The sequence below is a fragment of the Scylla paramamosain genome, chromosome 5 (genome assembly GCF_035594125.1).
Source record: "Scylla paramamosain isolate STU-SP2022 chromosome 5, ASM3559412v1, whole genome shotgun sequence".
NCBI classification, from domain to species: Eukaryota; Metazoa; Arthropoda; class Malacostraca; order Decapoda; family Portunidae; genus Scylla; species Scylla paramamosain.
This window is the reverse complement of record NC_087155.1, coordinates 4507146-4519334: the sequence shown is the minus strand read 5'-3', so window position 1 is coordinate 4519334 and position 12189 is coordinate 4507146. Positions and strand designations below refer to the sequence as shown.

At 36.7% G+C, this 12189-nt stretch overlaps 1 protein-coding gene across 10 annotated transcripts in view; it reads left to right on the top strand.

The window, feature by feature from the left end:
- LOC135100438 (PDZ domain-containing protein 8-like) overlaps positions 1-12189 on the top strand; it is a 176566-nt gene that overhangs the window by 100007 nt on the left and 64370 nt on the right. For 8 of the 10 annotated variants that reach the window (XM_064003318.1, XM_064003317.1, XM_064003316.1 and 5 more), the window contains 3 exons: positions 162-335; positions 3251-3439; positions 11841-12050. In XM_064003318.1, the coding sequence (XP_063859388.1) occupies positions 162-335; positions 3251-3439; positions 11841-12050 (573 nt within the window). Of the gene's footprint in view, positions 1-161; positions 336-3250; positions 3440-11840; positions 12051-12189 lie in introns of those variants that run through there. The other 2 variants (XM_064003319.1, XM_064003321.1) reach the window with 2 other exon arrangements.

Sequence of the window (12189 nt, the reverse complement as noted above, 5' to 3'; positions counted from 1 at the left end):
GTAATAATGGCAATACTGTATATTTTAGAAAACTGTAATTGTTTTGAGCATCTAGTATGAGTGACACAGTGTTATTTTTCATTATTTGAATTTTGTAGTACTGTTCTTCTTGTAGCAAGTTTTTACACTAGTTTTCCTTTCTGTGTCTTGGCCTTCAACAGACCCAACGCCGCACCCTTGGCAGTTTATTTGCTCAAGTTGCCAGTGCCAGCAAGGGCAGTTTGAAGCGTGCTGGCTCAGCCCATAACCTGGCCCCCCCAAACCCGTCCCCTGGTGGAACACATTCTCGATCTCTCCCCCCTTCCCCTCCCCATTCACCCCATCATAGTAGGAAGGTAGGAGTAGATGGTGAATGCTTACATTTATATGTAGATATGATTATTTCAAGTATATTATTTCAAGTATATGATTGGCTTTGTGTATTCATTTTATAGATAAAGCTCATCATAGTATATGTATATTTGCATGCTGCTGATTTGTTTTGCATTAACCTTATTTCCGTATACTGAATTAGTTTTGACAAAAATAGAATACTCCTCCACTGACTAATATTTTTTTTGCAACCCCATATACACAAATACGTACATATAAAAATTACGAAGACCTGTAAATTAAGAGAAACAAGATATTTAAGTAGAGTAAAATGTAGATAGTGGAATTTAATGCATATAGATGTTACATGATGGATATGGAGAAAAACAGAGGGTGACCTACATAGATGCAGGTTGGAAAATAATATCATATCAAGGATAAATGGAGAAAAGATGTGGGAAAAGTAGTACATGATTCATAATAGAAGCATGGTAATAAAATATTTGAAGCTACATTTAGAAAACTGAAGAACATAAGAATGGTATTTCACTTCATGAAAAAAGAATTAAAAGAATTAGATAGAGAAAATTAACCCTTATTGACACAAAAAGGTGTTGGACATTTGAAGAGACGCAAGAAATTTGAGGAAAGGGAAGATGTATAACATGAAAAATGCAGCTTCCCCAGTAGAAGTAGATTAGGTTACGTTGGGTATATGGATGGACAACAAGATTTCATTGAAGTCATCACAAGCTAAACTGTTCCAGAAACCATGACTCCTGCCTCTTCTTCCCTTGTGATGGGGCAGCTGATTGATTCATACATAATGCTTTTACCACATCCTCAAGTTTTTTTTTATTTCTTTGATATTTTTACTTTCCTTGTCCATCAACCTTTCCATAAGCTTATTCTTTAGAATGTCATATGAAAACAATATCATAATATTAAGCCTATGAGAAAAGTGTGGAAATAGATATTATCTACACCCATACTGATATCAACACAGGTCACTGGAGACCTCATCCTTGGCAACAGCCATATCCAGATGGATGTCTTTCTGTAAATGTTACTTGTTTTCTTAAATTTTCTGAAGGGCTAATGCTTTGATATTATTATTATTATCATTTTTGTATTGATATTTTTTATATAAAATATTTGAAAATATCATATATAAAAAAAAAATTGGGGAGGTAGCAAGAGAATTATGGGTTCACCAATCAACTGTCCCACTGAAAGGGAGGGAGGATACAGGATATGTGGCATCTAGATCAGCATAACCTGTAGTGACTATAGCTAGTGTAGAAATACACGAGATTTAACCACGCATTTCCCAACATTAGTATACTGTAACCAATATTGTGTGAAATTTTCATAGCTGAATTAAACTTTTCTGATCATATTTGTCAAATCAAACATGCCTACATGTGGGATCTTTTAGCAAGGGAAGTATTCATTGTACCTTCAGTGACAGATTAATGGCATCTCGTTCTTACCCACCATGACTGTTTTTTGCTGACTTATTTTGCTGTTGCCCTTACATTCTTACAATGCTACAAGATAGTTGGCAAGCATTGTTTTGATATTGAGAAAGCCAGTATCTTGACACTGAGAGGTGAAAAATGTCCGTATTAAATAGGTTCAGCAGTGTATACTGTTTGCAGTAAGGTAGTTCTTGGAGCTGTGTATGAGCTACCACTCACTGCCATTCTATAGTTTAAGTAACTTAACTGAATGAAGATTACCATGCTAGCAGAAAAACTCTTGAAGGTTGAACACAGGTTTGATTTAAAAAAAAAAAAAAAAATACTGTATCTGAAGATTCTCTCAGATGTCACCATTACATCTATCAAGCAACCCTCAGCATTCCATCATTATGTTGCTGCCAGCAAACTTTTCCTGACTGAAAATAAGTGGGATAAATGCCTTCATTGGACTCAGCAACATGTTGCACCACCAAATTGTTGCTTTTTCAGCATGCCTGCCAGCCATCTTGCAACATAGGAAATGTAGAGAGGGATGACAGCAGCAATGCAAGACAGTGAAAATCTGTCAGGATAGCTCATATCCAGAGGCAATTAACCTCCCTTGTCACTGCCTGAAAACACACTGAATATACATTATACTTAGTTACTTTAAATATGGTTGAATTGCTAGTCATCATCAGAAACAAAAAAGTTAATTTAGCTACAGGAATCTTCACACAATGTGACTTACTGAAGTTGGGGAAACTAGGATAGGTGTCATGTATTCTTTCAACTACTTAATATTATATTGTTTTCATATGGTTTTGCATTCAGTATTTTTTAACAGTTTTTCCATGGGTTTTGACATAATCATACATTATATGTAGCATGGTTATATCATTTAAAGGCATTTACTCTGCTCCTCCTCATTGCTATCAATCATAGTACTTTTTACATGATGTTCATTTTATGCCCTTTTTAACTCCTGCTGTCTGTCTAATTTGATTCAGTGATGACTCTGCTAGGTGTTCAGTTTAATCATTAATGAGCTTCATATTCTGCAGATGTTTGTATAAGTATATCATAAGGTTCCATTAATCTGTATAATTTTTGCAATTTTTCTTTAACAAACTTGGAACATCTTGTCTCCCTAAGATGGTAAATAAAAGGAGTAGAACTCTATAAAACTTAACCTCAGGGGTGAAGGGCTTGTCAAAGTAAGGATCATAATTTTGCACTTAGCAAAGTTCAGATAGTATAATACTTTATATAATGACTTTATTACTACAGTACACATAATCTTATATCATCCTTTTTTTATCTAGTGTTTGGGTGTGTTTGTATGTGTGTATGTGTGTAACAGATGGTCATCTTGGAATGTACATTAATTATAAAAAACACTTATATTATTTATTATAGTACTGATAACATTAAAACCTTAACTCATAAGTAAATCTCTTGTAAATTTTTCACAGGGCTCTTTGACAGAGGCTTCAAACCCTTTTTTATTTGACCAAGATGTGGGAGACAATATTCAAGAGGCCCTTGATCGCCTACTTCTCTTCCCTCATGATGAGCGTTTGGTCACCTTAGCAAGGGAGAGTGCAAAAAACCTTCACTGTTATGTACCAGTAGAAGAACGTCGAGAAAAAATAAATTCAACTGTAAGTAAAATGCCATTGAATTTTACATAACATTGCTGAACTCATTGTAAAAAGGCATGTAGCAGAATTTTCAAAGCACATGGCTTTAGAAAAATTTGAATGTCAAGAAAAGTAGTGAGTCAATATTTGCATAGAGACATGAAGCTAGTGTTTGAGTGAATGTTTTACACTTTTTTATGCTATTGTTTTATGTTGTGACTTCTAATCAGAGTGTTTCTAGGCACTCACTAGTGCAGAACATTACCAACTCTATTACTGGACTCTAGTCACTGAACCCTAAATTTAGTATGGCTTTGAATCCAATCCAGATTCTTGTGGCATGTCAGCAATATTTGGTTAATAATGTAAATTAGATCTGAGAAAAATGTATTTGAATGCCAAGAGCAACATATCTTGTAATATTCCTTATTATATCTCAGTTTACTAATTTTTGTCAACATGGCATTATTTTTATTAAAAATTATCTCTCTCTCTCTCTCTCTCTCTCTCTCTCTCTCTCTCTCTCTCTCTCTCTCTCTCTCTCTCTCTCTCTCTCTCTCTCTCTCTCTCTCTCTCTCTCTCTCTCTCTCTCTCTCTCTCTCTCTCTCTCTCTCTCTCTCTCTCTATATATATATATATAAAGCTAAAGGATAAGAGTCTCTCTTAGGCAGATGGTTGGCTCACTGCCTCACATGAAATACTGGAAATGAATGAAGTCTCACCATTAAAACAGATGAATCGCTGTCTGTGTATTATTCACTTGCTGCTAATGCAGGAAGTCAGTATTGTGGTATCAGCAGTTCAATGTCAGTTGATTTTATAGTCTGTCTGTAATACTCTGAATGGAAAATTAAATGTATATATGTGCATGACTAACAATGTGAATTTCAAGTATTGATTAGCTTGTAATTACCTTTTCTTACTTTTTAATATGTGAGTATTTTATATGACAACACACACTTGAAGAATGATCTAGATCCGTGGTTTCCATTCCATGGAGACATGTCCCACACAGGGAGGCATGAGGAAAACACAGTGGTAGGGCATGATGTCATCTGCCTAAAAATAATTGTTTAATAAGTATGTGATGAAATTACTCCAAAAACAAGTATCTGTCCTTACACCTGTGCAAAGCAACAGCATTCATCTGTGAAAAAAAAAAAAAAAATGAAACCAGATAATTTATGCAGTTAGTTTTTCATCTTAATATTACAAGAATTAAAGATATTGATTGTATGCCACACCTTCTTATCACATATTTAGTTTGTAGAACTGTGCATATTGTGGTTTCAGTCATTTGCTTAAATAAGTTGCTTTACATTTCTATGCTGTGAAAATTCAAGTGTATCTTCATACTTTATATAGTATGTAACACAAGTTTCTGCAGATATTGTTAGAGGTGAAAGTACAGGTTATTTCAAGTGGAAAATGTTCTATACATATATGCATTTTGAGCCCTTGTTTAGCAACAAATAGAACAGCTGGGCCAGGCAGGTATCTACCATATGTTGGAGAAACATTATGTCCACTTGTTCCAAATTACTGTAAGTGTGTGGTACTGTCAGCAGATTTTGCTCTCAAAATCATGTGGTACAATGTAAACATATTCACTGTCACTGTGTTGGTGTGAAACTGTAAGTGATTAGCTAGCAATCAGCTGATTTGCTCCTAGCCTCACTCCTTCACCCTCCCTGGCTGGGCAGGCATGGTGTCATGTAGCCTTTTATTTTATTTGTCATTAAGTACAGCCATACTATCATTGTGTAATGTTTATCAGTAAATCACCTGTATGTTAATACTACTCATCTCATTACAGGATATTGTAATGCCCCAAAACTTGTAGAAATAATTGAGTAACTCACAATATCCTCTCTGACCATTCTATTGCTGTTGTGGTAGATGGTCACTTTTCCCCTAAGTCCATTTACAGTGGTGTTCCTTAGGGTTCTGTCCTGTCAACCACTCTTTAACTGTTATTTATCAGTGACCTTCTAAACCAGACTTCTTGTCCTATCGACTCTTACACTGATGACAGCTACCGCCCTGCACTTTTCCACGTCTTTTTGTAGATGTCCAATCCTTTAGGAAGGCCTCCTTTAGGGAGACCACAAAATGCCTGACTTTTGATCTCTCTGAAATTTCTGATGGGGGCAGAGCAAATTTAGTAATGATCAATGCCTTAAAAACTCAGTTCTTCCATTTATCAACTTCATACAATCTTCCAGATATTTATATTCAGTGATACTCAACTGTCCCTCTCTTCTACACTGAACATCTTCGGTCTGTCCTTCACTTATAATTTTAACTGGAAACCTCACATCTCACCTCAGCTAAAGCAGCTTCTACGAAGTTAGGCATTCTGAGTCATCTCTGCCAGGTTTCTCATCCCCCATCCCCTCCCACCCCAGTTGTTAACTTTGTACAGGTGCCTTATCTGTCCATTTATGGAGTTTTCTTCATGTGTATGGGTAGGGATTGGTGGTTTACTCACCACTATTTTAGAGAGGGTGAAATTGAAAGCTTTTCATCTTATTCATTCTCTCCTCTAACTGACCATCTTCAGCCTCTCTCTCATTGCTGCAATGTTGCAACTCTTGCTGTCTTCACACTAACTGCTCCTCTGATATTGCAAACTGCATGCCTTCCCTCCTCTTGCAGCCTGGCTGCACAAGACTCTGGAACACCCTGCCTGCTTCTGTATTTCTGCCTTCCCATGACTTGAACTCTTTCAAGAGGGAGGTTTCAAGACACTTATCCTCTGTTTTTTTATTGTTATTATTTTTTTCTATCAGATATGTCTATGGGAACTGGCATAAAGTTGGCCCTTCTTTTAATTAAAAATTTTTGTTGCCCTTGGCCAGTGATCCTCTTACATAAAACATGCACACACTACAATTTTTTCAATAACTTTATGATGAAATACAATAAGTCTTTTTTCCAGAAAATATGCTTGTAAAATAGGGCTGTGTCTTGTGCAGAGGTGCATCTAATATGCCAGCAAACACGATAACTACATTTGATTTTGAAAGTTTAAAACTTCAACATGCTCATGTTCCAAAAAACTAAGTTGTCAATTATTGCTAGTTTGGAACCAAAAGTATCAGTGATACCAATGAATTGACAACGTGAGAAAAATAATTACAGTAAAATCCCTCTTATCCAGCATCAACGGGACCGCCGACATGCCAGATACCAGAAGTTGCTGGATACTTGAATAGAAGTGAAATTATGTCCACAATCACCACCCTACACTCACACATCTTACCATAACAAAGATCAGCTGATCTTAATCAGCAGCTGATCTGATCAGCTGCTTAAGTGTAAGCACAACACACTTCCTCTTTTCTACAACTTTAGGCATGATGAAGGCGTCAGGCAATAAACAGTGCACACGCGGGACTGAGTCACTGAGTAAACACAGTGCAGTGGGCCGTGGGTGGCGCGAAGCAGTGCACTCTGGTGGCAAGGGGACAAAGTATGCCTTGCGCGGGAATTTTAATCGATTTTATGAGTACACATTGATTTTTTATTGATTTTAAGGCTCGGGGAAAAATGTGCCGGATACTTGAAGCTGCCGGATACTCAAATGCCGGATGAGAGGGATTTTACTGTATTGGATAACTGATAACCTGATACTGTTATTGTGATAAATTGTTGTGATAATTCATCACAATAATGCCCATGTATGTACATGAGCATCCATCATTCAAGAAAGCGATGATACGAGATGTATAAATTAGGGACTATTTTCTTTATACAAATGCAAAAATCCAATGATAGAAGCTTCAATATGAAGCAATTAAACTGCAAAGTTTAAAATGTGTGCCTTTTTCTGCACCTTCCCACTAACACATCTTGGCTGTATGGTAATGTATGATGATTCAGATGCACGGAGACAAGTTTATGAATGCTGGAAGACAACCGTGTACCCCTCCCTTATCCCCTACCTACCATTCATTCTACCATCAATCCTCTATTAAATTGAACTCAGTGTCTTAGACTCCCATCCTTACAGCCTTACTGCTTGTTATTATATTTGTACTCTATCATCATTTTGCTTGCAATCATATTTAAAATATAGTACAAATACAGTGTAGAGTGCTTTATGTGACTGATCATTGCTTGGATGTGTTAAAGTGTTACTGCTGGCATGCTCTTTCATTTGCAGTCTTTGGTGTGGTGTTGTGTGTGTAACTGACCATATGGTGTATAGATTGTGCCTTATTTTGCCTCGAGTGCAAACTATGCCTCCTAAGCAGCCAGTGACTTTCAGAGTAACAATAACACTCACAAAGAAGGTAGAAAATGTTAAGAGGCACAAGAATGGTGAGTGAGTTATCCTCCCTGATGCATTAACTATGCTTTGGTTAGTGTTATGCACATTTTATATGTTTAATTAATATCAAATCATGTTCTTTGTATGTTGTTTTCTCTTTCAGGTTATTATATTGACAGTTCTGTAATTTAGACATGTTTGTTGCATTTTGTATCATAAGTTTTATCTTGAAAACTTATCTTTGACAAGGCTCATGGAACCTAACCCCTTTTTTCCCATTAGTTATGTGTTTCATTATACAAGAATTTGCTACTCGAGCAATTCAAATGGAACCTAATTGCTCATATCATCAGGACCTCCCTGTAGTTAGAGGATTTTCATTTATCTTCTTTTCCTTTATACAAGGAACTACAAATGCATTTGTCCAGTCTTCCCACCTCTCTTCAAGCACTCTACAGCACATCCATCCAAACCTTCAACTTTCCTTTTCCTCATTTCCTTCATAGCCTCTTTACTTTCTCTTCCTTGATTGGTATACTGTTGAAATCTAATGAACTGTTTCCTCTACCAAATGCAGCAAACACAGGTCCATCCTCTTCTTCAATATTCAACAATTCCTCAAAATATTCAACCCATCTTTTACAGACTACATTCTTCTCACTCAGTACTGTCCCATAACCTTTTTTTTTTTTTTGTAGTCTCTTTATCATCTCCAGATATTTCTTTCTTTGTCTTCTTTAGTTCTTTCCAGGACATTTTCTTGTTGACTTGGGAATTTTTTGTTGACTTACTATTCCATCTTTCATCTGCCCTCATAATAATGATAGTAATAATAATAGTAATAATAATCTATATACCAGTCTGGTGATCCCATATGTGATGGCCCAGACAAAGCATCACACTCATACACATATCATTCATCAGAGGAAGCAGTAGACACCTGCCAAAATGATAATTACTCATAGTTAGGTCTCAAACACTGGGTCAGCGGGTACTGTGAACTTATCAGTAACCCAGCTGTGACCTTACTGAACATTTCCCTTTGTGTCTCACAACACAGGCAGTCACAGCCTGCCCTCTAAAGACAACCCTCTTCCTTCACACAAAACTACATGCACTTAATTACACACACCTAATTACACACCTTCACTCAAAATTCTAAATTAAATATGATGACTCCTACACCAGCCTTGAGTCTTCATCTGGGGAGGGAACCACAAATGTCCTCAGGTCAGACTGCTCTTCTGGTATCAACCCTCTCAACTTTTTCTTCATTAACTTTGGCAATATTTACAGCCTTATATGTAATTTTCATTCTGTTGAACATCACCTCTCCTCTACTAAACCTCATGTTCTTTTCCTCACAGAAACACAGGTGTCTGAGGCAAGTGACAGTAGCCCTTTTTCTGTTCCCTTCTAATTTTTATATCATCATTTTCATTCCAAAGCTGGTTGTTGGGTCTATGTGCGCAATGACTTAACTGCTCTCATGCCCAAACTCTTGAATCTTCTGAATTTTCCACCATTTGGCTATGACTACAGAGTCACTCTCAAACTGTATGCCTCTCACCTAACTCCTCTGACTATAAAAAATTCTTTGACTTCTTGACTTCCTAAGTGGAGCACATTCTGACTCTCTTCCCCTTGCTATCATCCATGACCTAGAGCAACTGGTGCAGTACCCTACTCATATCCCTGACCATCTTGGAGATATGCCCAACATTCTTGACCTTTTCATAACCTCTAATCCTGCTTGTGCTGTCACTCTATCTTCTCTCTTGGGCTCCTCCAATCACATCATATCTTCATCTTGCCCTTTTGCTCCAATCCTTTCTCAGGATCCCCCAAAGCGGAGGTGCCTCAGGTTTTACCTTTACTAATTTGGGGGACCTGAGGAGGTATTATTCTGATTTCCTTAGAAACTACTGCTTCTATGTCAGAGACCCATTGCTGTGTGCTGAGTGCATAACAGAGGTGATCTGGCATGGAGGTGTATATTTCTCATTCTTCCTCTTGACCTAAACCTTCCAAACCTTAGTTTAAGATAGCCGGTTCTCGTGCTATACAAGATAGAGAGGTGGCCCACAAAAGGTACTTGAGCCTCCCATCACCTGAATCTCATACACTTACATTTTTTTCCTAGAACCATGCCAAATCTGTTCTCCAACTAGCCCAAAACTCCTTTATTAATAGAAAGTGTCAAAATCTTTCAAGATCTAACTCCTCTTGTGATTTCTGGCACCTAGTCAAAAATATCTCCAATAACTTTGCTTCTTCATCTTTCCTTCCTTTATTTCAATCTGATAGTACCACTGCCATCTCATCTGTTTCTAAAGCTGAATTCTCAAACCTTTGCTAAAAACTCCACTTTGGATGATTCAAGGCTTGTTTCTTCCTCCTCTCCACGGACCAGTTCTTCAGACATGGCAGGTGCACTCAGCTGCATTTCTCTCCAGTGGCATATTCATGGACAAAACCAACCACAAATTGCCCTGTGTAAATCTGCCTTCACATTCACTGTGAGAAGGGTGGACTTTTGAAAAACTTTAAGTCAATTTCATTAGCAGGAACTGTTTCATGAAAAGTGTGTGTGTGTATATATATATATATATATATATATACAGGGGAACCTTGGCTCTCAAACTTAATTCGTTCCTGAATGCCATTCAAAATCCAAAATGTTAAAAAAACAAAATTATTTTCCCCACCCCATGGGAATCAATGTAAAATGGATTAATCCCTTCCTAAACACCTGTCTACACTGTCTTAGTGGCTCATAACAGATGCTGCCACAGCCAAGATGGCTACTTCACAACATCTCCAGCTCACAAATTATTTATCCATAAAGGATGGATTGAATGAACTTAGTAACACAGAACTCATCAGAAGATATTGTTTAGACCAATCTAGTGAGGGAAGCCTTACAGAGAGACACAGAGAGGAGCAACCCACTAACCACCAAAATGAAGGTGATCATAACACTTAGACATCTTGCAGCTGGAAAAATCTACTAGAAAAATGCAGTTGTGCAATAATGATGGCACTGGGGGTCATCGAGGGAGCCACAGGTGGCTCAGGATTACTCCTGAGCAGTAAAAACTGTTTGTTTATGTTGAGGCTTTTCAATGGGATTAATTTACCTTATTTCAAAGATTAAATTACTGTATTACACTCTGTGGCTTTCCTGCAAATATATTAAAAATAAAGTAGATATTTATAGAAAATATAAATTAGTAATAAATGGCAGCTTTTGCTATGTCTTTTAATATTTGAAATCAAATAACTTTGTTCTAGAACTGAATTATGGTACCATAACCGAAGCATTAAGGAGTTCAAAATTTTGTTTGAAAACCAAATTTATCGAAAAAGGAGGTGTTTGGTAAATTGAAGTTTCACTGTACAATGAAACTTCAGTTACCAAAAACTTACCTTTTTGAATAAATGGGTTTTTAAAAAAAATTTTGAACTCATTATTGCTTTGGTGCCATAATTCGATTCTAGAACAAAGTTACTTGATTTCAAATATTAAAAAACATAGCAAAAGCTGCCATTTATTACTAATTTATAGTTTCTATAAATATTTACTCCATTTTTATGTATTTGGAGGAGTGACACAGAGTATAAAATAGTAATTCAGTCTTTGAAATAATGTAAATGTAATCCTGTTGAAAAGCTTTGATATAAACAAACAGTTTTTGGCACTCAGGAATTATCCCAAGCCACCTGTGGCTCTCTCAATGACCCCCAACGCCATCATTACTGCACAACTGCATTTTTCTAGTAGCTTTTCTCACTAGTAAGATGTCTAAGTGCTACAATAATGATTTACACTGGAAATAGACAAAATAAAATTTAGGGGAAAATGGGATAAAAATGCAAAAAAACAAATAAAATAATTTAGAATGGCTAAACCTGCACTACTGATGACTACAGTGACCTCCCTCTTGGTTCCATCTTACAGGTTATACTAATGAAGTGCGTTATGTAAAGGTGAGAATGGTTAGCTTGCCCTTCCTGTAAAAGGTAGGCTTGATTAGATCTTTTTTAACTAATCTTCACTCCAATTAAACCTATTTGGTTGTAACACTGCCACTGTACAATGTAATCCTGTAGCAATATTCAATGCAGTATCTTTCATAATTTCAGTTGGCTCAACTACAAACAGCTGTTGACAGTGAAGGAGAGGTTCGAGTAGATCTGGCCCGGCAAGAAAAAGAAGCTAATGAGACTGGCAACAATATCTCTCGTGCTAGCATTGCCCTACAAATATCTCAGTGTGATGCCAGAACCCAAGCCCTGGCATTACTCACTCTCCATTACTGTACAGCTCTTCAGCACTGCAACACTGATTCCGAGGTAAAGTGTTCTGGTAATGGTTTACTTGTGTCATGTAAGAAATATTAATATTATATAATTATAAGTTATTTCTTGTATTGTTTAGGCCTTTCCAGACCAGGAAACATTGTTTGGAAACAACGTTTTGCAAACAGTTTGG